The sequence below is a fragment of the Schistosoma haematobium genome, chromosome 1 (assembly GCF_000699445.3).
Source record: "Schistosoma haematobium chromosome 1, whole genome shotgun sequence".
In the NCBI taxonomy this organism is placed as follows: Eukaryota; Metazoa; Platyhelminthes; class Trematoda; order Strigeidida; family Schistosomatidae; genus Schistosoma; species Schistosoma haematobium.
This window is the reverse complement of record NC_067196.1, coordinates 14,447,408-14,473,832: the sequence shown is the minus strand read 5'-3', so window position 1 is coordinate 14,473,832 and position 26,425 is coordinate 14,447,408. Positions and strand designations below refer to the sequence as shown.

At 37.2% G+C, this 26,425-nt stretch overlaps 1 protein-coding gene across 1 annotated transcript; it reads right to left on the bottom strand.

Moving 5' to 3' along the window:
• On the bottom strand, positions 1-22,846 carry MED17 (Mediator of RNA polymerase II transcription subunit 17). The gene is made up of 11 exons (XM_051210861.1): positions 22,780-22,846; positions 18,371-18,463; positions 14,277-14,456; positions 14,082-14,240; positions 13,912-14,047; positions 13,522-13,866; positions 7,479-7,778; positions 5,415-6,160; positions 4,222-4,471; positions 2,044-2,201; positions 1-320 (listed from the first exon to the last, which is right to left on the bottom strand). The coding sequence occupies exons 3-11, from the start codon at positions 14,372-14,374 to the stop codon at positions 125-127; spliced, it is 2,388 nt and encodes a 795-aa protein (XP_051073212.1). The 5' UTR covers positions 14,375-14,456; positions 18,371-18,463; positions 22,780-22,846; the 3' UTR covers positions 1-124.
• Between the last annotated feature and the right edge of the window lie 3,579 nt (positions 22,847-26,425).

The following is a 26,425-nucleotide window of genomic DNA, read 5'->3' as shown; positions in this document are numbered from 1 at the left end:
GTAATCTTAATTCATAAACGAATAACAATTACACCTCTTTAGATGTATAATTGACATCAGAAAGTGAATGTATAAAGTAATATTTATTTACACAATTAAAACAAAATCTTTTATAATACTTTCATTAGGATAATAAAGTCATAAGTGCTTCAACTTTGGACACCAAACTTTTTCCATACATATGAGAAAGAAATACTTCACGAAAGTCTTGATTTGAAAATATATCTTTATGATCGGTAGTAAATTGGTAGTCGCATGGACTACAACGAGAAACAAACATTCGAATATCCATGACAGCACTTGCACGTAAACAAATTAAACTAAAAAGGTGTGGAGAAACAGAAAGAGAAACTTAACAACAAATTAAAACCAATACATTTCCCGATAAACAGGTGTTTGATAAAAAAAAAATGTAACACCAAAAATCAATACGACGAAAGAGCATGAGAAATACTTACAAGTAAATAAAAGAGATTCAAGAAAATCTTTCGAAGAAACAAATATATGTCAGTAATACATACTGTATGGGCTTTAGGATGACTATCAATAAATATTTCAGAATATACTTTTAGATATTATTTCCTACTATATTAGCAACGGAATCTAGGATGTGCGTTTCGTCCAGCCTGAATTTTATCCTGGTTTCTGTTAGTGTTTTTTATGGGACTCATCTACCAAATTACAAAACAGAGGTGTTATCCATGACATTTTAGAATAGCAATAAGTAACTCTATTCAAGCAGGAACTCGTTTATTCTGTATAGGATATATTAGGACAAACACAACAATTGGAATGATCTTCAAACGAGTCAATCTGTCTTTTTTAGGAAATGTAAATAGCAGAAAATATTTTTACTAGTACTAGTGTAATAGTAAAATAACTTATTTGAAAGCTTTAAGATGTAAGCGATTTGAAGTAAAACATCATTTAGAATCCTCAAGATCTTTAGACTTATTCCAGTAAGGGATATAAAAGCGATGGATTTTATTTACACGATGTAAATAACACCAGAAAATAACTAATAACTAGGAGGCTCAGTAAGAGTTCATTTTTAAAATGTTTGTTTAGACTTCAAACAATTTGGTGTTTTTCTAAATTATTCAGTGTCACTCATTTACCAAGTACACGCTAATGTTCTTGAATTTTAATCCTTTTGTACACAAGTGCTAACTTTAGTTCCTTGTTTGAAATTAATTTTAACGACTATCGTACTGTAATTTCAAAAAATGAAAAGTATGATCTAACAAAAGTGTCACTTAGGTTCTGATAGTTAGTATGTGTATGAAACCGACTAGTGTAAACATAAACTTGACTACTTAAGCCTATAGTATTACTCAGCTTTGTTTAGATAATCGAAGGACTGAGGCTGGTTACAGTCTCAAGTAAAAAGGTACATATATTTAACGAGGCTATTAAGTTTTGTACACATGTTGCTAATGTCGAAACAGGAAAAATGGTAAATAACACTTTAAAAGTAGTGGTATAATGGCGGGTGTTTCATTGTTATCATGTAACGATTTATCACCACTGTATAAAGCAACTGACAGGAACCATGGTTTTATTAAATAGTAACCTTAAGGAACTGAAATCAAATCCTGTGACTAGAAATATATCTCAACAGTAAAGATATATGTATTCAGTATTTCATCTCTAAAATTAGATTTACTTAACAGCTGTTCACACCTAACGTTCTGTCATCTGATATTGAATAACAGTACCTATCGACATTGTAATATTACAGTTCGTTCCGCTTCAAAACACACAAAAATGTCTAGGTAGTGCTCACAATCATTTATGAACTAAATATAATCCTACTGGATTCAGATAAACTATGTAATAGATGCATTAATATTGAGTATCAGTTTCGCTAAATTTACCAATAAACTTCAGATCACTCACACATTACTATTAGGATTGGACTAGTTCACATCATGATCATATGTAAGTAAATTGTAACAACCAAATAATTGTGTGGAAAGGATATTAACAGTAATATTCATGAAACACAAAAGAAAAAGATCGGTATACGAAATATCAGCTTACTGTTTAGCAGAAGGAGATGCAAACATTTTTACTATCACTGGACCATCACCGATTTCTTCAGGATTGGCTAGTGCTGAAAATGGATTATTCCCTAGTCGAACCCAACCCAAAATTTTTATAGCTAATATATCTATATAATTCATTTGTGTATACAATACCTGAAGTTGAAGATCAGTGGAAAGGAAATCTAAGTGGAAGACATTTATTTGTTAATACTATGTAATAACTTTGAAAACAAGAATATGCTGAGTTAAGATAGCTACTACATGATATTTGGTCATTAATTTTGCTAGTTATAAATAGGCACTAAAGCCTTTTTATATTATGATGAATAAGGTTTTTAGAGCATAACAAACAATTAAGAGTTAATTATCTATAAAAAATAAATAAAACAAACAATTCAAGATTTCAAAATTTATAGTTGATGATATCTAAACTATTTTACAGCAGGTTTTGTGGGTTGGATGACTTGACCATGCACTTATCCTTAATTTTGATCGGTTAATTTCTACTTTTTTCTAGTCAGTTTGTAGCTTGTAACAAAGTGGGTTAACTGAGCATACTGATACATACACTCACCAATATCACCTTAGAAGATAGGAAGGATAATATCATTATTCAAGATAATGTACTCAAAAACCAAAAATATACTCAAGAATTCATTTATAAACCTTATCTACTAATATAAATGGATTTTCCAAAGCGTGTATGTCATGTGAAAACGACAACTACTTGCAAGTATTATCAATATCTTACAACAGACTAATCTAAAGCATTTGCTTATTTATAACACATTCGGTTATACACAGTAAGACATGCGCTACACAAAAAGAAAATGATAATATTATGAAGAAATAGAAGGAAGAGTCGTACAATCAGCAAATAAGTGAACAAGATTGGTAGTTACTAAGAGAAACAGCTCATGCAAAAATGCATCCAAGAAACATTTTTTCACTTAAGAAGATTCATTTTCAGAAGAATGCAAGAGAAAATTATGACAGGACTGGAAATAGCTCATATTCTGAGAAATCTCTAATATCTCAGGTCGCAGCACGGACGATCTCTAAAACTCAGGCCCGAAAGTCATGATGGACAGATAGATATCAGTAATATACGGGTATCTTTGTTGCCACAGTGCGATACTATATACTCATTTCCCAATGTTTTCAACTCAATACTAGAATTATGTGGAAGCCACTGAGATGACATTCATAGAAATGTCCGAAACACCAGAGTCGATGTTTCAATATGATGTCAAATGAATCATCATCGCTGTGCTCAGATACGCACCGGTGGAACTAACCATTACTAATATGATGTTGGCACTGGATATCAGCAGTCCATGAGAGATAATGATGACTGAATACAGGAGGTATGTGTTGAGTCGGCTTTCCGAGAACTGCAACGGAGTCTCCAGAGGCCCTAAAGGAGCCGAAGAGTCCTAGCCAATCAGTGCATGATGGAGCTTTCTAGAATATCAACGTGGCGTGCTACTATTGGTCAGTAGCATAATATGTCTTTTAGCAGATTGGCCAAAATATGATGTTGATTTAACAAATGTTAACATCTATAAATACCCGTGTTTTTCTGTACAAAAATAAACCTTTGGAGTAAAGTGTTTCCCGCTTATTTTGCGCCTTTTCTCTCGAGTTCAGTTCGCTGCGTAGTTCTAGCTTGCGCGTTACCAGAATAGCTTAGGAACCGAATAAAGCGTTCAAATTAACAAGACTTATCAGTATGTAGATTTACACGTACATAATAGAACTAGGGTCACAAACGTGTTGTTTAGTCAACCTACCCAACTACATGAACTTTTCAACTAAATCAAATAGCTTAAATGAAATCAGGGTATTTTTAGTCTTGTAACAGTACTTTGTACTTCAGAGATTCCATAGAAAATTTATTCTTTGGAGAACTGGTTTACACTTAGACACGAAACTTCAAGTTTTTATTCTATACTCATTGGGATTTTGTAAATATATCATTATTTTTATAATTAACAATTAGCACTATACCTTAGTAGTTGAACAGTTATTATCAGAAACATTAAATAATGATTCTTGGATACGGTTTATAATATTACGTAAGTGCATGATTGAAATGAACTACAAAATCAAATAGTACAACCTCAATAACAGATTCATTGTACAAGGACTATAATTTTTTAAATAAACATACCTGATTGTTCAAAACATCTCTGAGTCTGTTTAGATCCATACCTAAACGATATGTTCTAGGAGGGTCTGCATACAACACTACAAGACCATTAGGTGTAATTGTTACACCTAACCACGAACGATAGGCATCATAATCTGTACAGTAAAAACACAATCTGACTGACGTTTCAGTAGCAGAATTAAAAGTATCCCAATGAGCTATAATCTTAATAGGAGAGCATTGAGAAAGTTCGGATATGATGGAGTATACTCTGGAAGTGAAATCAAATTGAAAAGTAAAAAGGTAGAAAAACTAATTCAAACAAATTAATTAATACATGATACTTCAGTCATCGGCGTGATGCATAGTCTCAAAATTAAAAGTATCAAAGTTAGGTTTGAAGTTTTACTCAAGAGAAGTTAGTTGTTAAAGTTTGTGACTTGCACTGAGTTGACGAAACTAAATGTTTGATGTTGACAGAAATGATTAAGAAGAATAATATTAACAGTTAATTGTTAAGTATCGTATGAACAGAAGACCTGAGAATAAGCTTCAGTCAATACGTAACCTCGAAGCAAACAAGGACCATTCGATTATATATGCATAACAAATTAAGGATTGTTGATGATTATCAGACAGTATAACTCATTACATTCTAAACAAATCACGAGTACATATAGCATAATGCAAAAATAACCAGAAAAATTGTCTTCGAAGCTCAGTTGAAATAGGTTCTTACATAAACTAAGGAAATTAAAAGATACTTCACTGAAGAAATTTTTTCCTCGAAATTCTATCTATTTTAAATGGACATGACTTCGAAGGAATGATGTTCCTCATTAGTCAGAAAACCACAACTGATTTACATATTCTGGGAATAATACCCATGAGCATCCGCAATTTTATTAGTTGTATTTTATTCGTTGACTGGAAACTAGCTACATTCCTTTTTGATTGCTGTAATTGTTCTTCGTTCAGCCATACTGCAGTGGTTAGTTTTCTCTTTATCTATGTGTTCACTGTTGGCTGTGCCCCCCTGGGTACATCTAGTCATATATATATATATATAGACCATGCAATTTAAGTGAACTTAGTAGACCTAACAGATTTCCTTTCACCTTTTAGACAAGGTGTCCATGCCTTTAGAACCAGAAGAATAAAACTGTTGTTGCAAAATAAAGCAGTAAAAGAAGTCAAAATATACATAAACTTACTGATCTCGAAGATAGTGATGACGAGATATGGCAATGGTTCGGCTAAGTAACGACGGATTCGTACCAAGAACAGTTTTCATTGTGTCTTCATCAACTCCTCGAGATAGCAGGGTGTATTCCAGCATAGCGATGTCACTCGTGCCAGGGACTGAATCATCAGCAGAGCTTGGTACCCCATGACGAAACCCAACTGATGGAACACAGGCTCCACCTGGGAGTGAGTGTCCCCATTCTGTGAAGAGCGACAAGCGATCTTGACCAGCGAAGATGGGTTGGGATCGCTGGTTAAAGGTGTTTGTTTTCTCAACACTATTTGAGTTAGTCCGGTTAGTAGCGTGAATAACACACAAAGCAGAAGCAGCTTGGGAAGCAAAACCAGAAACACTAGCTACAGAGACAGAAAATCCAGAGAACTTCGTGCTATATGGTAGTGATGAGAATTTCGAAGCATGTAATCCATTTGCACCACCTGAACGATAGTATAAAGGAATCTCTACAGGGCCACATGTAGGCTGTGGCAAACTGGCAAGATTCGGCCACACTGCACGATGCTGACCTGCTAACATACGATGTAGTTGCAAGTTTATGCAATTTGAATAGTCCATAGTAGATACTGTATGATCCGATTTTTTATCTTGCAATTTTGGTCTTTCGTCACTTGATACATCTTCACCAAAAACTGTAGGTCTAACAGCGGACGACAGACATATTTGTACTCCCGGAAATAATGTAGCTATGATCTTATCCTATAGAAGTAAGCATAAAATAACAAGTATGATTCACTTAAAACAATTCTATACTAGTTATTTAATTTCAATTTCATAATATAGAGATGACACCTTTTGAAGGATAGCTGTCATTATTTTTAGTTTTCTACAGATTTGGCTTTATTTACAGCTGATATCCTATTAGAATTTGAGATATACTAAGTTACAGATTTATTAGTTTTCGAAACAGAATCATGGTCTGCTAACATCAGCTTTCAAATATTGAATTACGGGTTTCGAAATATCTCGTATTACAGTTTTCACAATCCACAACAACTTAGCACATAAAATTGTACTTCGCAGTAAAGCCACATCCATTTATCTATTTAACTCGTGGTACCAAAAACTAATTATCTATTAAAATTTGGAAACAAATCAAATTTTCTACCTCGTTCATTTTATATTGTTTAAATATAAAGAAACACGACTGTGGTTTGACTGTGAACAAAAATGTCGCAGATACTAAACATATGACGTCATCAAAAACTACTTTTCACTATCTTAAAGGATTCATGTTGGGTATATTAAGAATCTATCAGCATAAATCTTTCATTAAAAAAATGTGATGTATAGACTAAGAATCACACATACTGTAAAACACGTAGGGAAAAAATATTAACGTGTAAAAGATTATGTTTCATTCATATTTAGAATATGTTGGCTACGTCTACGGCCTATAGATTCGTAAACATTATCATACGTATCGTGGTCAGGACTAAACATTTAATGAAAGCACTTTTTGCAGTTAATTCTTTGTAATGACTGTACAAAGAAAGTGTCTGCTCAAGAGTGGATTTGCAGAGGAACTTAAGGTTCTGAACGCAAAGACTCGAGAAATAATTAAAACCGCCATCTAACCACGTTGTTATGAACCAGACGTACGGGCAGCTAAGATTATCTTATTTAGTCATTTCCTTCTCAGTTTTGTCGATGATGAAACTCAAAGAAGTGAATGATGAGATGGCGAACATTGGGTACGTGGATAGTGTATTCTTGACTGATAATAAAAATAAACGGTAATCAGTGTTATAGTATGAAATACAAGCGAACCAGGTTACTTGAATGGATTTATAGAAAGCATCATATAATGGTATAAGACATAAATGAAGCTAAGAGTGGTTGTGTTTTAGCGTTCATGAGAAGTGAAATGATACTGTACTCGAACTAAAATGATATCGACCAGCTTCCATAAATATTATGATTCGTAACCAAACTTTGCTTTATGGCCCATAGATTTTTCTAAAACTATTTTAACTTACTATCAATAACAAGAGAAATATAGGTGTTAAAAACTAACCTGAGTGGCAAAAGCGACAGAACCAGTTAGATGATTATATTCCTTTGAAGTACTTGCTTCACAACTAAGCAAAGATAAAATCTCTCGACATGCTAATAATCTCTGAGCTTTGAAAAGTTTTTGTCTTTGGTTTATAGGTAACGGATCCCTAGAACATGAGGATATTTGTTGTTTATGAAATATGAACTCCAATAAAGGTGTGGGTAGTGAATTAATATCCGATTCAAGGAATTCAACATTCAATAAACCAGGTCCATGAGATAAATTTAAAAGAGCTTCCATAGACTGAGAAAAAATTATCTATTAAAAGTAAATGACAAAACGATTAAATAAATAAACGAGTATTATTTTTTTCATTATTGAATTACATTTCAGTATCAAATAATAGCAGTGAAAATAATTAATTGTAATACCGAAAAAATACTGCATCTATATCGGACTTCTATAGTTAATCACTGTTATTTATTTCCGATTAGTTTTTCATCTTGATCTCACACTAATATAAATGTTTAACAATAATAAAATTAATAACAATATAATGGCGTTGTGTTGATGAAACTATTAATCAAGTAATTAAAAAATTACAAATGGATAAAGTAATCACTATGCAAAGATATTTATTGGTTAAATATATGGATTGAAATATTTAGTTATAGAATAGGATTATTAAATGATATCTAGTTAGAGAGTTAACAAACATTTTGATAAAGTTCGAATATTAACAGTAGTTAAATAAGGGTGGAGAGGGAGATCTTACGGTTATGAAGGAGTAAATATCCAAAACAAAAATTGAGAACATTTTCAAAAACAAACGGGAAGTAATAAGTCATTTGTAACCAGCTCTAGTATCAGTAGTTCTGATGGCCAAGAAAAAAGTTGTACAAATTTCTTATAAATGCAGAGAACAGATTTGATCAGATGAATGTCTTCAGCTGCATCCGACAAACGAGCAAACGATGCCGCAAATTTACTGGAATTCAATCGGTCAGTCATAAACAACATCGGACCAGGCCTATATATGCATCGGTCCAAGTTGTCATACCCCATTAACACAACAAAGTAGACATCAAATTCACAGAAGCCGTTACTTCAATCGTAATAAAAAAGATTGCATATAAGGATATGATACACGGAGAAAGAAATAATTCGTAGAAAGAAAGGTATAGAGTAGTTTTAATCTCACGGTTTAAGGGAAGACAAAGAGTGTACACACCGACAAGATTGTGATCCATTCCGAGCAATGTAATCCAGAGTCTCTAACCATTGGTTACAACAGTTGTGTGGACCTCAACCAAGCAGTCTGTATCTACCAACATGGCTCAGACCAGGAGTTAATGACTTTATGAACTGATGCCATGTTTTAGTTTAGCTGCTCCTAACTTCTAACCATCTCCAACACTTGTCAACATTTCGTGTCGTGGTAATCGGTGTTCGGGCATACGTAACACGTGACCCAAATATCTCAGTCGATAAAGACTCACAACCTCATCAACTGATTTACAATCGTTCCCTATTACCCTGCATCTAACCTCACTATTACCTACCCGGTGATCCCAGAAGACGCCAGCAATATTTCTAAGACATCTGTGGTCAAATACTAGTAGCTTACGGGTGTCTACTACTCTTAAAGGCCATGTTTCGCTGCCGTAAATTAAAACAGAACGAACTGCCGCGCAGTATACTCGTCCTTTTATTGATAGACGGATATCTCGCCTTCGCCATAGGTGACGTAAGTTGGCAAAAGCTAAACGAGCTTTTCGAATCCGTGCTGAGATTTCGTCACACATCAACCCATTAGGATTGATCAGACTTCCAAGATAAGTGAAGTTGTCAACACGTTCAACTATTTCACCCTCTATCCTTAGTTCGGGTGTTGACGCAGGCCAGTCCTGAAGCAACAACTTGCATTTAGAGGGAGAGAAGCGCATTCCAAACATTCTGGCATTGTTACTCAGTGCTACCAGAAGACTCTGCATTTTATCAGCTCCCGAATGCCCTGGTACGGCCGAGAGTGGGGAGAGTCCGCTCTCCCTCTCGAAATACTCTCACACGGCCGCGCGTGTACAGCCTCTGCCAGGGAAGTCCTACTCATTGCCTTCTCGTGGCATTGCTATTGTTTACGAAAATCAGAGGACGAAAAGCGAATGTCCGGTGCTTCAACCGGATTCCAAACCAATGGTGCACATGGGCTCCAGTATCCTGCGGGAACAAATGGCGTATGAACCAATTGTTAGTCGCCGGCTACCATGGGATTGCATCTCCTTACGATGCTCCACTACCTTGTGGGTTAGACCTTTAGGTCATAGGCTCGGGGAGTGGCCCCCCAAGATAACCACCTGCTTCGGTTTGGGCACCTGGGCAGTATCACAGCCCACACACAAACGATGAACTCTCTGTGTCTATGAAAACTACATTTCTCGCTTCGAAAAACAATCAATTGATTCAAATTATCATTATTATTATTATTATTATTATTATTATTATTATTATTATTATTATTATTATTATTATTATTATTATTTTCCACATTACTCACCCTCTTTTATACTTATACAGCGGCTCGTCTTTGGTGGAAATTCGACTCTATCTAAACGTTCTCGGGTCACTGTCCGGTTGAAAATTGTATGTTACCATCGAATATGAGTATTGAAGCAGTTTTTCTGAAACCGCGTGCGCCATTCAAACGGGCTGCCTTCAACGTTCGCACACTTATGCAGGTTGGACAACAGATAGGGCTGGCTATGTCTTTGGAAAGTCTTAATGTTGATGTCTGCTGTCTATCCGAGACCCGTATTCAAGACTCTGGTGAAGTACTACAAATTCGCTCTACATCTGTCACTTCAAAAAGCTTGTTTACGTGCGCTTATCCGGGGACCCCGTGGCATCTTCGTCTGGTCTTGCTGGCGTTGGTGTCGCACTAAGCGCTAGAGCTGAGGCAGCACTAGTCGATTGGATCCCCATTAACAGTCGGTTATGTGCTGTTAGATTAGAAAGTTCCATCAAAGTGAGAAGAAATCGGCGTGAGAAACGATGTCTTTTCGTCATCTCCGCCTATGCCCCGACAGATTGCAGCCCGGATGCAATCAAGGATGAGTTTTACCACAAGTTATCTGTTCTTCTCCAGAAAGTGCGTTCGACAGATATTGTAGTACTAGCCGGAGACTTGAATGCTCAGGTCGGGCGTCTAGGCACAGAAGAGAGTCGTTTAGGTGGCCGATGGGGACTCGTTGGTCGCAGGTCAGATAACGGGGACCGTCTACTGCAATTGTGTACAGACCACAATCTTTTTCTGGCTAGCACTAGCTTCCGGCACAGTCATCGCCGATGTGCTACCTGGTGTCCTCCCTCTGCATCTCAGGCCTGAACTCAGATTGATCACATCGCGATCAGCTACCACTGGCGTGGTTGTGTACAAGACTGCCGCTCCTTTTGGAGTACCTATCTGGACTCTGACCATGCCTTGGTCTGCGCCAATCTTACCATACTTTTCAGTGGACAACGAAGTGACCGCCACCAACGGATTGATGTTAGCAAGCTGGTTGCAACTTCTGTTGCAAATAAGTATCGAACCGAGCTAGCCTCTAGGCTAGCTACCACTCCACCGAAAAGTATAGATGAGCATTGGTCGCAATTGCATGACGCCATGAAAATGGCGGGTACATTCAGTTGTGGGTTCGCGAAACGTCCCGCTTTTAAGCACTGGGTTTCTTCAGGTTCCTTACAACTCATTGAAGCCCGTCGGTCTACTCCGGGTGACCGTGAGTTTGACCATAAACGAAGGATGTTACGTAAGGAAATTGGGCAAAGCTTGCGTAAGGACCGAGAAGCCTGGTGGTCGAAGCGTGCTAATGAGCTGGAAGCAGCAGCTGCATCTGATAACTACCTGAAGCTCTTACAACTCATCCGAGCCACTGGCAGCAAGAAGTCTGGTGTGAGTGAAACAATCTGCGAGGATGATGGGATGCCAATTACTAACATCCATCGACGTCTTGAACGATGGGCAGAATTCTTCGAAGGGCAGTTCAACTGGCCTGCTGCTCCGGCAACATCGGTCAGACTGTCCTGCCCTCCATGGCCGGTGACGACTGATCCACCAAATGAGGCGGAGGTCCGCAAAGAACCCAAACTCTTGAAGCGTTACAAATCACCTGACCCAGATGACTTACCTCCGGCTCTTTTTAAAGATGGTGGTGACTTTTTGACTAAGGAATTGACGACGTTGTTTACAAAGGTTTGGGAACTAGAGAGTGTACCAACGTCATGGAATGAGTTGATAGTTGTCCCCATCTTTAAAAATGGTTCACGTCGTTCCTGTAACAACTATCGGGGGATAAGTCTACTTCCGATTGCCCGAACCGAAGCAGGTTCTCACTCGACTGGTAGTTTTCGATTAAAGAGCCTTCACAAGGTTTATGTACTTCTGAGGTACACCTTTCAATGACAGACACTGACACAGAACATCTCGGTCTACAGAGTCAAATACTGCTTTTAACTAAATAAAGACCACCATTGTTTGACGCTGATAAACATGTACATTTCCTTAAGTCTGGAAAATGGTGAATATGTGGCCAATGCAGCCGCAACCAGGTCTGAAGCCATACTGATTTTCTCGTGTTTGCAGTTCACGAGGTTTTGTTAGGCGTCTGATAATTATTGAGGCTAGTATTTTAGACGTTATATTAGTCAGACTAATCCTCCTGTAGTTACTACAGGATGATTTTGACCCCTTTTTATATATTGGGACGATCAGTGATTGCAACCAGTCAGAAGAGATTACGTTCAGTTCCCAGATTTTAGATAAAATATTAGTCAACTTAGTCGCTAAAACTGGACCATCATCCTTAAAGAGCTTTGGAGTTAATCCATCTGGAATACGATGGATCATTTGGAAAGCATTGTTTATCTTCACTTGATTTTCTTTATCAGTTAATAAAGCTTTAAATCATAATTAATTGTCGTTTGCTAAACCAAGCAGGATATCCTGGAATCTGATGACGGATTTGCCTAATTTTCGGCCGGATATAAATGGCTTATACAAGAATAGTTCGATCGGCTTATACATATCGGCAAGGAGAATTTGGAAATTCTATTTTTATTTCCAGGTGTGATGAGACGGTTGTAGAAAAAGGTTTATCGCTTGGCTGAACTAAACGTTTTTTCCCGGGCTTTACTGATCTGTTTCGTTATCATTTCACTAGTATAGTCATTTAAAAACTCCAGTTTTATGGGAGGTTATGTTTATGTTCTCTTAATTCCTTGTATCAAGTAAACAAGTATAGATCGTTTAATCAACGTTGATTATCTTTTACTAAAAGAAACATTTTGAATTCGCCTCATCTATGTTAGTCTACCAATCAAACTGCTCTTCTGAGGTTAGTTACATAGGTCGCACAACTGGACATGTTCGTTGGCGAATATCCGAACATCGTCCTACTTGGCCTAACACGTATTATAGCTAATACAGAATTATGTTGAAATTCGACCGATCTTACTAATACGGCTGCATGGATGGTGTGATGAAGTGCGATCACTTGCAAGCCTCTCAATTAATTGATAGCTGAACATAATGAGGTCTTTTCAATGGTTAAGATCATGAGTCAGTTGAAGCTAGACCACCATGGAAAACCTGGAAGCACTGGACGGTCGTTTCGTCCTATTGTGGGACTCCTCAGCAGTGCGCATCCACGACCTCGCGCCCTGAGAGATTCGAACCCAGGACCTACTGGTTTCGCGCCCGAGCGCTTAACCAGTTAACCAACTGACTCATGATCTTAACCATTGAAATTACTACAATCTCCACAAAAACCCATCTGATAATAATGAGGTCTAAGAATCTGAATTATAATGGAGTTTTGTAGATTGTAAAAGATAGTTCAGAAGCAATTGAATCGAAATTAACTACTACTTAGATTTTGTTTCAATTACAAACGTCTTCATATTTCAATATTCATTAAATCTATAACATTAAAAATGATTTATAAATTTAACGGCATATAAAGCGCAGAAAATATTAATTACAGACAAATGATAAATAATCTCTTACCATAACTCCAGTTACTGCATCAACACACTTGTCGTCTTGTGACTCCACATCTGATTTACTATCAGCAAAACCATCTGATTCCCGGATTTCGAAATTACCAGACTCCCTAAAGTGAGAACCAACTGACCGTAGACTAACATCACCTAAAATAGAATTTTGATGCAACTTTAGTCTCCATTCTTGGCGTAGATGCATTAGTGCTTTATGGAAGGAGTTATGAGCACTATCAAACTGAGGAGGTACAACTGAATTCAATCGTCGGACTCTAGCATCAATCAATTCACTATGTCTACGACGAAAACGCTCAGCACCTTTCATTAAGATATCAGCGGCAGCAGCGATAGACTACTCGTTTCAAAATAAATAAGAGAAGAATTTGATTAAACTAACTCGTTTTTTCCCAGATAGGTAAAGAGAAAGATTAGTTTCTTGCGAATCATCAGCAACAGGATTAATGGCCAGATATTTTCCTTCTTTGATGATAGAAAGAACGTCAACCAAAGCATTGATTTCAATCAAGGTAGTACTAAAAACAATTAGATATACCCGATACGACATACCGTAGGGTCTCCTTAACATTTTCCCATATTTTTGGTGTAAAGTTCTTTGGAAAAAACTCAGACTCCTTATTCTGAGAACAATTATCACTATAACTGCTGCTCTCAGAAAAATCGATGTGATTAATAATCCTCTGGAAGTTTGCAGCTGGAGTTAGTGGCCTGATTATTTTCAATTAATGGATGCACTAAACATACTTTTCAAGAATTTCATGACCATCCAAGAGTATTTCACGAATGTCATATTCAGAAAGCGCTTCAATAGGGATCGGATGTTGAGGATAAGGAACAGGCATCGTTTCGATTATTATATTTCACGGAAAAATCAAATTGAGTATAGGCTTTTTAAAGTATTTTTAACACGAGTCCAACTGTCAACTTCAGGTTTTTTGATATGAAAAAGTAAAGACATAAAATGTACATTGTATAATATAATTATTTGCATATATATATATTCAATCAGATAACTGTTTTGTACAAGCTTTATTGAATGGTTATTGCTTTACAATATTTTGTAAAGACGATGTTTTAATTTTGTAGGCCTGTTTTGTTATATAAGGAAACGTTGAATTGCCATTTCTACTGGAATTCGAAATATTTTTCATATTTGAACATCTAATTAAGTAGAATTTTATTATATTTTACAGATAACATTTAAAGATTCGATCTTAAGCTTTCGTCCTACTTTGTGAACGTGAACTTTGAAGTACTTAACTAATCGCTTTGAGTATGCTTTTTGTCTTGGCCGATATGTTTTACGCTGATTATTGTCTCCAACAACTATATCAACACCTTAGTAGTTGGTATTTTGGATGACTTACCTGGCTACGAGTGTACTGATCAATAGAAACAAATGTGGCTTCATAGAATGGGACATTTTACTACCGCCAATTGCGAAGTATTCGTTTTACAGATAAAACTAAAATGGTATCTGTGCTAACTTAAATCGACAACGTATTAGAGTGACCCCTTACGCTTCAACCAGTTGAATACTGTTTCTGATAGTAGAAAATGTCTTATTTATGACGTACAGAGAATTGGACACGGTCTTTACTTACCATTGTACACAAAAAAGTAGTATATTTAAAGACATTTCACAATAAGGATTAGAGTCAGGCTGAATAACTTGCTTCTAGATAGTCGTTCTGAAATTATAATAAGGCCATAAAATATTGACTCAGAAAAAGTTATAAATGAAACAGATATCCACCAGTGACAGTGAATGATTATGAAGTAATTGGTCTATTTACTCTGCTTTATTACTAACTCAAAAGATAATTACTACCATTTAATTCATGTATTTTTATCTTACCCTCGACCACGTTTCTATTATACTATGTTTTCATTCTGCTTAGTTTTAAACTAATACGGTTCATTTACAGTAGAAATTTTCTGTCTAAACGAACTCACGTCACTGATTGGTCGAAAGTTTGGATGTTCCCACAGAATATGGACTCCCAATCAGCTTTTCTGAAACTACATGTGTCATTCAAATTGGTCTTCCTCAACTCTCAGACATTGATGCATATCGGAAACAGATAGGTTTAGCTATTTCTTTGGAAAATGGCAACATAGATGTTAGCTGTATATTCAAGACTGTAGTGAAGTACTGGAAACTAGCTCTCCATTTATCAAATCGAAAATCTTGTTTTGCGAGCGCTTATCGGGGAACCTTGTTGCACCTTTATATGATTTGGCTGTCGTAGCAACTGCCACATAGTGCATTAATTGCTGACGCTGGAACTAGTTAGAAAAACGGGAGGTGGTCAGTTTATGACGTAGTACCGGAATATGAAATGAGGGTATATAGGACTCTTATTTATCAGTTCATAACAACTCCTTGGTTGGGGTCCGAGAGAGAGAGAGAGAGTCACTTAGTGACTTGTAATGTCATCAGACATCGCTTAAAATATAAACCAATGGAAATCCCGCCGTAATTTTCATTTACTTTCTTTGTAAAATAAGGAGCGACTTGTTTGACTGAAAGGGTTCTTTCGGGTTTCCTCCTTAGTGTTCTACTCACGTCCTTTATTCGCTGTATATTTGTACTAACAAAAAAACACATCAATGAAACTGACTAGCGGTTCAAATACTTGCTATATTGACTGAAGTTGGAGCTGCCAACTATAGGACTTACCCACGGTAAGACCGAACAGTACTGGGGTTTATTTTGTAAGCAGATACAGACGAGTCTAGACGATGTCAGAACAACTGTTCAGTGACTCATAGTTTTCAATCACTTTCTTAGTTATCATTCCGTGATGTAAGTGATTATCAAATCGAACAAATAACTAGCAGCACTAAATGCATAGAAAGCACATATTACAGAAAAGAGTAAAGCATTCTACAGACCACTAGTTTTAATCCCTTTAGTTTTCTGTATACAGAGATAAAGGTATGTATTGCGGAAAACATTTAAATCAGGAAGGTCTATAAGAAGGTGAAGTAACGTTAAACTAATAAAAACTCTCAAATGAAGATTTAAAGGTTAAATTATGGCTCCAGTTTATTACTTTATTCTTAATATATTTTCTATGTCATTACTAATTTCTAATCGATTGAACACTGGAAATGGAAAAAAGGATAGAAGTCCATATATGTTTTCATGAAGATGATGATAGCAAAGTAGAGTAGTCTGTCGAAATATTTGTATGAAAACTTATAATGAAATATTGAGTCCTTCCAATAGACTACATAATTATTTCATCTTTTCAAATGTTGACGAAACAGCATAAAAATTCGACATTAAAGATTCCCGTTGATAAATTCATTTCTCCTACATGGTTCAGAAAAAAATTTAGTGTCGAAAATGAGCGCCATCTTTCAGTATTTTTCCATATTACCATCAGCTCTGATATCGTCCATCATTATTTACTTATTCAGACACAGATATTGGTACAAAGGGGGCACCAACTATATATGCAGCATAATAAAAATGAGGTTGTGAGGAAATAGAGAAAGGAAAGTGAGTATAATAAATAAGAACAACAATGAATAGAAATTAGTGTACGCGAACGAGATTAATACTAAATAATAATAATAATAATAATAATAATAATAATAATGATAATAATAATAATGATAATAATAATAATAATAATGATAATGATAATAATAATAATAATAATAAAGTTCAGTTGGCAAAAAAACAACCAGAAAGAATTCTTTCGGTTAAAAACGTTACTTTCACTTTTGTAAAGAAAGTAAAAGAAATTATAGCAGGATAGCCACCGGCTTCTACTCTGAGCCATGTCTGATAAAGTCTCAAGCCACTGTGTTGCACCATCTCTAGGACTCCAACCATGGAGTCGTGAAAGATCGACAGAAGCCTGTCCTGTACAACTTTCTTTCGTGCAACGAAACCGTGTCATGCACTGATGATCTCTACAATTTTCCAAACAAGTCCCCAGTGTCGACAATTATTGCGCGATGAGGGATTGGCCAGGACGGTATTCGTAGCACATATCCGAGCAATCGGAGTCGGTGTTTCAAGATGGTGACATCAATTGAGTTAACACTGCTTTACTCGAATATACGTTGCCGTACCTCTGAGTTAATACGGCGTTGTCATTGAATGTCAGCGATCCCTCGGAGACAACAGTGGTCAAACACAGTCTTCTGACATCCTCGACTCGAAAAGGCCAGGTTTCACAAGCACAGAGCAAAGCTGCCCTCACCGACGCCTAGTAGATCCAACCTTTTACGGCCAAACTTAAATCATAAAGGAACCAAATACAATCCTGATTGGCATAAGCCGCTTTGTCTTACAATGGTAAACTTGGTTTACTATGTGTAATACACAACCCATGTAAACCAAAACACAAATGCTTTAATCTGTACACCATTATATAATCCGATACCGCATATGATGAAAAAGAATGCCGATTATATGAAGTTATAGTTTCTTGGAATAGTTAACTGTTATGTTTGTTAAAGCTGGAATACTACTACTGATTCGTCTTGCTCGAACGGAACGAAGAATCAATGATTCAGAGACTCGATAGCTATTGTGGTTCGCTGTCCCCGACTCAGCTAACTCGATCAAGAAGTCTGGATGAGGCGTAGAAAGTGTATTCTACAGGCAAACAGCAGATTACAAGTCAAGTCAAGCACACAAATCAAGCGTAGTTATACAAATATTTACAATCGATATTGTCATGGAAAATTTTTAAACATTAATCAATAAGTTCATCAATTGACCCCATACAAATATTTAAACATTTAATCGATAAAATTAAAAAAACATGAGTTTTGGGGATCTATCGTGCCCAACATTAACTAATAGTACTTACTGTTTATTGACATAGAACGATAATTTAGAAATTCCTCCGAGATATGGCTTTTGAAAAGTCGTCAATTAGCAGCTTTTTGGCAGCCAAATAAACCTGGAAGATAAAATAAGCTGCTGTTTTAATGTTTACACAGTGTTATCGATTAAACAGTAAAAAAACGGAGTAGCAACGTTGTGAAGAAACACAAGACCACATCGCAAAAAAATCAACAAATGAAATCCCATAGATGTCTGTGTAGAAGTAGAAATAGGTTGAGTCATAAAGGGTTTTTTTTATCGACTCATACATTAATTAAATCACCATGATCATGGCTGTACAGCTTCAGTAGGTGAGATCGTCGAGAAGAAAAAAATTCCTTCTTACCTTTATTCTTTATTTGAAAATACAATAAGTTTCTTAGGTTAATTAAAAAATTATCATAAAATACAGCCAAAATAACGAGTTATCAAGATGAATCCTTTTGATTTCAAATAGTTTATAAAAAAAACAAAAACTACATTAGGGTGATTACGCTGAAGCATATATGATAGAGACCCAACCCATGATACCTAGTACTTTGCCTAGGGAGTTATGTCTAGTTAACAAATCCCAAGCAGACAGTTCTTCCTTTTATACACAAAAATTGCTGTTAATAACTTTCGATTTCATAATAAGGGATAAGTTATAGTACTCAATCCAACACTGATTTCAATGAGCCATGCTACGATGTCTGAGGATAAACATAGATTACGCACGTATCTTAAGCTGGGAGATGTAAAGGAAGTGTCAGGACTCTACTGCAGCATCGAATGAGTATCCAATCTACAGAACATCCAAGATGACTTTTGCTTTTAGTTAGACAAACATCCTAACACACCTGAAAAAATTTAATCTACGGTCATTTTAAAGTGTTGAGTGGAATTGCATCGACAAAATATATGTTGGGTTTTATTTATAGCACATGTAACTTGGCGAATTGAGGTTGTAGGCGCAACCAACCAGAAAAGTCTGGACAGAACATAAACATACATGATTGATTGTCAATCAGTTTTTTGTAGCCTTTCATCAAAGTAGTTACTACTGCTAACACAATCATATTTATAATCTAGTCATCCTCAAATGTACAGTGGGACCGAATTCTCTATACTATTGTATTTACTAAATTTAACGGGTGTATATCCTACATACATGTTGCACACGAGCACATAAAGCTGGTCCCCAAATGCCCTGGTACGGTCGAGAGTGGGGAGAGTCCGTTCTCCCTCTCGAAATGCTCTCACATGGCCACGCGTATACAGCCTCTGCCAGGGAAGTCCTACTCACCGCCTTCTCGTGGCATTGCTATTGTTTACGAAAATCAGAGGACGAAAAGCGAATGTCCGGTGCTTCAACCGGATTCCAAACCAATGGTGCACATGGGCTCCAGTATCCTGCGGGAACAAATGGCGTATGAACCAATTGTTGGTCAACGGCTACCACGGGACAGCATCTCCTCACGATGCTCCACTACCTTGTGGATCAGACCTTCAGGTCGAAGGCTCGGGGATTGACCCCCTAAGAAAACCACCTGCTTTAGTTTGGGCACCCGGGCAATATCACAGCCCTCACACATATCGAATGAGATTTGTGTGTCGCATATATATTTGGTGCCTCCTTGTACCAATATCTATGTGTTAAAATAAATAAACATAAAGCTGACAAAAAGATTGACTATTGGACAACTAGGCCATCTGAACTGGTTTTTCCTTAGACTACCTGGTGGTAATATCTCTACCGATCCCTGAAAAGTGGCAATAAATATTATGACTGTAGAAAGAAATTTTCGAAGATATACGGTTACCACATAGCATAAAAAGAACAAGTTTCAAGATCAAAAATGGGTGCTTGTAAACGCAGTAGTCTATTAACAATCCTCAGTAATAACAATAGCAGGAACTGGGGTTTTTCAGTAAAGATTAAGTCTCTCATTAAAACATTTGTTTTGGACTGGTCATTAGGGTTGGAAAGTTTGAAAAAGCACAGCCTGGCCGTTCACGCTTTCATGTTTGCCTTTAGCAACTACTAAAGTCCTCAAATGGATCGTCACACAATGATCATAATAAGCCACATAGTGTTTCATTATTGCTACTCAAGACTAGGAATTATTTATAACTCAATCATGGTGTATTTGCAAACAGGACTTCATATTACTTGTATCAGTTCTAATTCCTAGTACACAATTTATACAATATCTTCTACGTAAGCGTATACAATCGAACGTGTTATTCTCCCATTCTGATTTTAAAGGATATCTACGAGTTATTAGGGTAAAGCAGCCAACGATAACTAAGAAGAGTCATTCACTAGTCTGCGATTGGAATAAAAACAAAGAAATATGGTTATATGGTCACTTATCTTGCGTAAAAACTATATTTTCTGCTTAAGAACCCCTAAATTATGAGGCTGTATTTGTGTTGACCAAAGTTAATTGTAATACATTTGCATCCAGTAGTCACACTACCTCAAGGCTTCTGGATAGCAATGGTAGACACACAAGGCTGTTAGATTTAGAACTAACGAACTTAAGATTAGTTCCACTAAAATCTCCAACTACGAGGGAAGGGGTGAATGCACTTGCGATGGAAAGTATGAAGGGTCAAGTATTAGAATTATTATTATTTATTTAAACACATAAACATAGGTAAAAGAAGGCACTAAATAGGTATGCGCCACACAAATCATTCGATTTGTGTGAGGGCTAGGATAATGCCCGGGTGCTCAGACCGAAGCAGGTGGTTTTCTTAGGGGACCACACCCGGAGCCTTCGACCTAAAGGTCTAATCTACAAGGCAGTGGAGAAACGTAAGGAGATGCAGTCCCATGGTAGTCGGTGACCAACGACTAGTTCATATGCCATTTGTTCCCCTAGGATAGTAGAGCCCATGTGCACAACTGGTTTTGAACCAGGGTTTCCCAAATCCCCTAGGTGGATCGATCGTCCGTATCCACGAACACGGTTAAAGCACCGGACATTCACTCTTCGTCCTCTCAATTTCGTAAAAAAACTCTCGCTGCGAGAAGGCGGTGAGTAGGACTTCCCTGACAGTGTGCACGTGACCATGCGAGTGCATCTCAAAAGGGAGAGTTGACTCTCCCCGCTCTCGACCGCACCAGGCCATTTCGGGGCAGAGAAAACTGTTTCCATCATAAAGCCGTTGATACAATTTCCCACATTTGACTACCGGTGTTCGAATTTTTTAAGAACTTGTGAATATATAAAATTAAAGCTTATTAGCAGAGACATTTACCACCATATCAGATTACAAACCAGTCTGCTAAGAAATGTCAAACTATAGTTATCCCTTTATAGTTTTGGCTGCGTACATTTGCAAACAAGCCTAGATAGGCTGTCGTTGTACAAGAGTTCCAACTAACAACTATGGTCTACGTTAGGTCGCATAACTCCGCTTAAAATTAGCGATGCATTCTCGAGCATAACCTGCTGAGCTCAATGAGCTTCAGCTAGACGTTATTCCTGAGAGAAAAGGTGGAGGACATTGGGTCTTAAACAATTAAATATAAAATTATGAAATCGGTTGCCGTAATATGTGGAGCACTTGGTTATGCTTAATTTAGTTACATACTTAATTACGCCGAGAATTCAGGTTACGATAGGTGATTGTGATAGGACATCGTTTCTACTGTAGGATTACTCTTCCAAGTGGTGAATACACCCTATGGAGTGATGAGAGACCTTTATAGCAGAATCAAGTCATTCATCATTATAGAACTCAAATTACTCAGCATATTCCAGTTTCTCCTTAAGTGTTATAAATTTGATATGCGTAGGTGTGGTTGATAATTTAACTACTTTATGACAAGACCTATCACTCATGCAATCCACAAATATGAATAAAACCGTTATAGTGACTATCAAAAATCCTTACATCATCATGTTAAGAACACTTTCTGACGCATGCTAGATGATGTTTCAGATCAAAAAACAACCGAATGTAGACTACTCTATGTTCTGTCTTCAGAACTTAATGAATTCAGTTTAGATACTATCTTACCCTAAATTGTGCCGAAGTTCGTTTAAATCTGTTGGCAAGATCTTTAACAGATTTCTTTTGAAATATAAATGATGTTAAAGTACTCAAAACCTAGTTAATATACATTTACTAAGCATGTTAACAATGACTCCCATCTAAATTGTTCTATAGATCCATACTATCCATTTCGTTTTGAGTCTTATAATGGAAATAAAAACGGAAGTACACTATAGATACGCTGCATCCAAACAAGGATCGTAGTTTCTTATAAGAAACACGTTATAACATACTGGCACACTACTTGTGACTTATTTAAGCATTATAATGCACTAAAATTTAAATTTGACAAGGTTGATTTCTTGTCGGGGCTTTGTTATTTGTTCTAGGTTAAAGATTTACCTTCTATTACTTATTTTGCCGTTGCAGGTTGCCCGACCATCGACAACAAGGTCATGTTTGACTAAACCCAAGGTCAAATTGTCCAGATGGCTCAAATAGTTATGGACGGAATAGAGGAAGCTTTCGGTTAACGAGCTTCCATATCCAGTAGTAGTGGATCACCAATACGTCCATGTAGGAACCTATCCATATTATCAATAAAATATGTAAATAGACAAGATTGGTTCAAATGCTTCAAACGGTTATGGACGAAATAAAAGAAGCTTTCGCTTAACGGGCTTCCGTATCTTATAAAAGTGGATCATCAGTACCTCCAGGCAGGAACCTAGATACATAAACGATAATAAAAGAAAAAGAAATTGGCAAGTCATAGTAAGATACTATACTTAGTCCTTAAGAATAGGTAAAGTTTCCTCTTGAAGGACTCCTGGGAACTCATTTTGACTAGCTCAGCCAACAGGGAATTCCAGTATTTGACAAATCTTAGAGAGTAGAAGCTCTGTCTACAGTCTGTTTCGCTGCGTTATCCATCCAGTTTCTGAGTGTTACCCTTTAGGTTTTTGTTGGAGCCAAACTTAAGTAGGTGTTAATTGGGATATCCAAAAGTGCTAAGGTTGCTGCAAGCCATCAGAAGCTCACCTCTAAGACGCCTGTACTCTAATGAGTAAAGGTTTAATGATTGAAGACGCTCTTAATAAGGCTTGAATTTGAGTTCTCAAAACGATTTAATGGCTCGCCGTTGGATACGCTCCAGAGTGTCCTTATCCTTTTGGAGTGAGGGAGGAAATACTATGTTTCCGTACTCTAAATGGGGACGAATGAAGCTGTTAAGGATCATGTAGAAAGTTCTTGCGTCAAACTGGCAAAAAATGCGCTTCAATATTACCAGTGCAAAGTTTGTTCGAGAGGCATTTTTGTCAGTTAGCGTAAGACTTGAAATCGTAAGGTACCAGCACTCCGCAATCTTTCTCAACTTGAGATACTTCTATAGTGGAGTTTCCTTGGTTGTAACTGTAGCCTGTATCATGTCGCAGATGAACTACTTTACACTTTGAAGTGTTGAGGGCAAGTCTGTTGTCATCTGCCCAACTTCGAAGTCGAGTAATATCCTCCTGAAGTGCCAATTTATCCTCTGGGTTACGTATCTTTCTCCAAAGTTTCATACCATCGGCAAAATGTAATAAGTCTGACGGTATCTGCTGTGAAAGATCGTTTATATAAGTCGAGAAAAGAAAAGTCTCTAGCAGTGAACCCTAGCGGACCCCACTAGGACACTCTATGGCCTGAGAGAAAGTGAAGTTAACACTGACCCTGCAACATCGATTGTTAGACATGAAGTGAGCCAACCAATTAATAGTGATTTGTTGCCTAATCGTTTGAACTTATCGATGACATATAAAGTTGACCCTATCAAGAGCTTTTGAAAAGTCGGAATATATCATATCAACCTTCCTCTCGCGGCCAAAAATGGTTGCCATCTGTCCACTACAGTCAATAGGTTGGATAAGCGATAGTAGATGAAAAATAAATTGGTAAATCATAGTAAGATATTATCCTTAGTCCTTAAGAACATGTCAAGTTTCCTTTTAGACGCCTATGCTTTAATGGGTAAAGGTTCCGTGATTGGAGACGTTCTTCATAAAGCTGTAATTCGAGTCCCCGAACTTCTTTCCTGGCCCGCCATTGTAATGTCTGAGAGTACTGTTCAGCCAAAACGCTAACAACAACACCGTCTTTGTTGGTCGGGCCATTAGGTCCTAACAGTTGGTAAACTTCAGTTTCAGCTTGTCGAAGTGAGGCTGCATAACGAAATAAGCTTTTCGGGTTGGATACAAATTTATCGCTAACTTTATCCGGTACTGAAGCCTGTCTTCTCTTATTGCCTTTGTGTTTATATCCTTTATATTTTTGCATCGCCTGTGCTCGCCGTTGTTATCAGTTCGTTTGTATTCTGCCCAACAATGCTTTTTACGGCTTAGCAAACGAGGAGTGTGGTTCTTGATGACCGTGGGTTGCTTGTAGATTTTGGGGACAATTCGGAGGACAGACTGCTTTGTAGTACATAAGATCGTGTGAAGTAAGAAATCCCAATGAGCATCCACATAAATTCGATGGTGAATGTTCCGTTCCAGTTGTTGCAGATTGTCCTGTAAGGCCGATACAATCAGCCGTTTTAAATCCCAGCGCCTGTTGTCGTTAGGATTTCTTAACTCAGTTTTGTTGATAAAATTAAAGGTTATGATGGAGTCATGGCTTTTCCGCAATGGAGTCAGGATTGTGAGGAATTCTTCGTTTGTGAACACGCGGTCTAAGCGCGAAGGCGTCTGACTGTTTCTCTAGCGAGTTGCCGACTTCAAATTTTCGAATAAAACCAGATCTTCGATGAGATTGTATGGCTGAGTTTGTGTGGGGTTTTCACCTCCGAGTTACGTTTATTCCACGAAATTGACTTCAGGAAGATTGAAGTCTTTTAGAATCAATGTATGGGTGAATCCGAGACTAGTAGAGCGAGATAATCCTTTCAGCATACGACTGTCGTACTTGATGTCAGCAGTGGTCTTTCTATAAATGAATCCAACTAGACACATCGAAGTGGTAGACAATCTTACTGAGCGCCATTCGGATTCATCAAGACTGTTAAACTCTCGGTTGTGCGCATGACGTAACTTCAGTCAAGATCGCAAGTACAAGGCTACTCTACCCCCATTCGTGTTTTCCTCTCGTAGTGAAACGAAGATCCCGGGTATTTCTGGCTCTTGGTCCATAAATTAGGATATCAAAGTTTCAGATATTCTTATCAGATGACCATTATTAACATTACTGAGTTTATGCAGCGCAACCATTTTATTCGGTAAACTCGCGGCGTTTATGCATAGGCAGTTTATGCTTTCAATTTGAAACGCGTTAGCTTCCCTTTCCTGTTTATCTATATGAGCCTTATGTGAATTGACAGATAACCTACATACACAGGGTTCTCCGGGTTGGTAGCCCAAGTCCTTCCTACGTTCTTTTCAACGATCCTGAGAGTCCACAAGTGAGATGGTCAGCTCCAACTTGTCTTTGTGTTTGATCCTGGCATCATGTGGCCTGTCCGGATGCATATGGATTCCAGTTGGCATCCGACGTCTGTAGGTAGGAAGTGCTTCTAGAGTTGCAATCTCCATATGTGACGATGAGAGGGTAATCGTCATCAGCTCAGATCTAGAATACCCATCTTTTTGACTAGTCTCACCACTTGTCGAGTCAATATGTTTTTGAGCTTCAAGGACTACTTGATGAATCCCCGTTCCCGAATATCAGTGTTTGTGTGATCAGAGTCCGTGTTTTTTGGTACACATTGTACAATGACATTTCTTCCACGGAAAGTCTCCAGAGATTCTTTAAGAATGTTCCTGGTGAAATTGTGTTCAGAATAATGTATATCTGGTAGTATTCTTTTATTCACATCTGATTTCACTTAATGACCAGCAAGCAACATATCCTCTACATTGGTAGCGTTAATGAGCGTTACGTAGACTTGGGTGACTTTGGTTCTTGTACTCCTTTTACCGAGTGAGCCCTGTAACCATAAAAAAAGTTTTGGAACGTTCAAGCTTCCTATTCAACTCTTTCCCGAGCATCCTATCACTTCTGTCCTGCAGCTGGA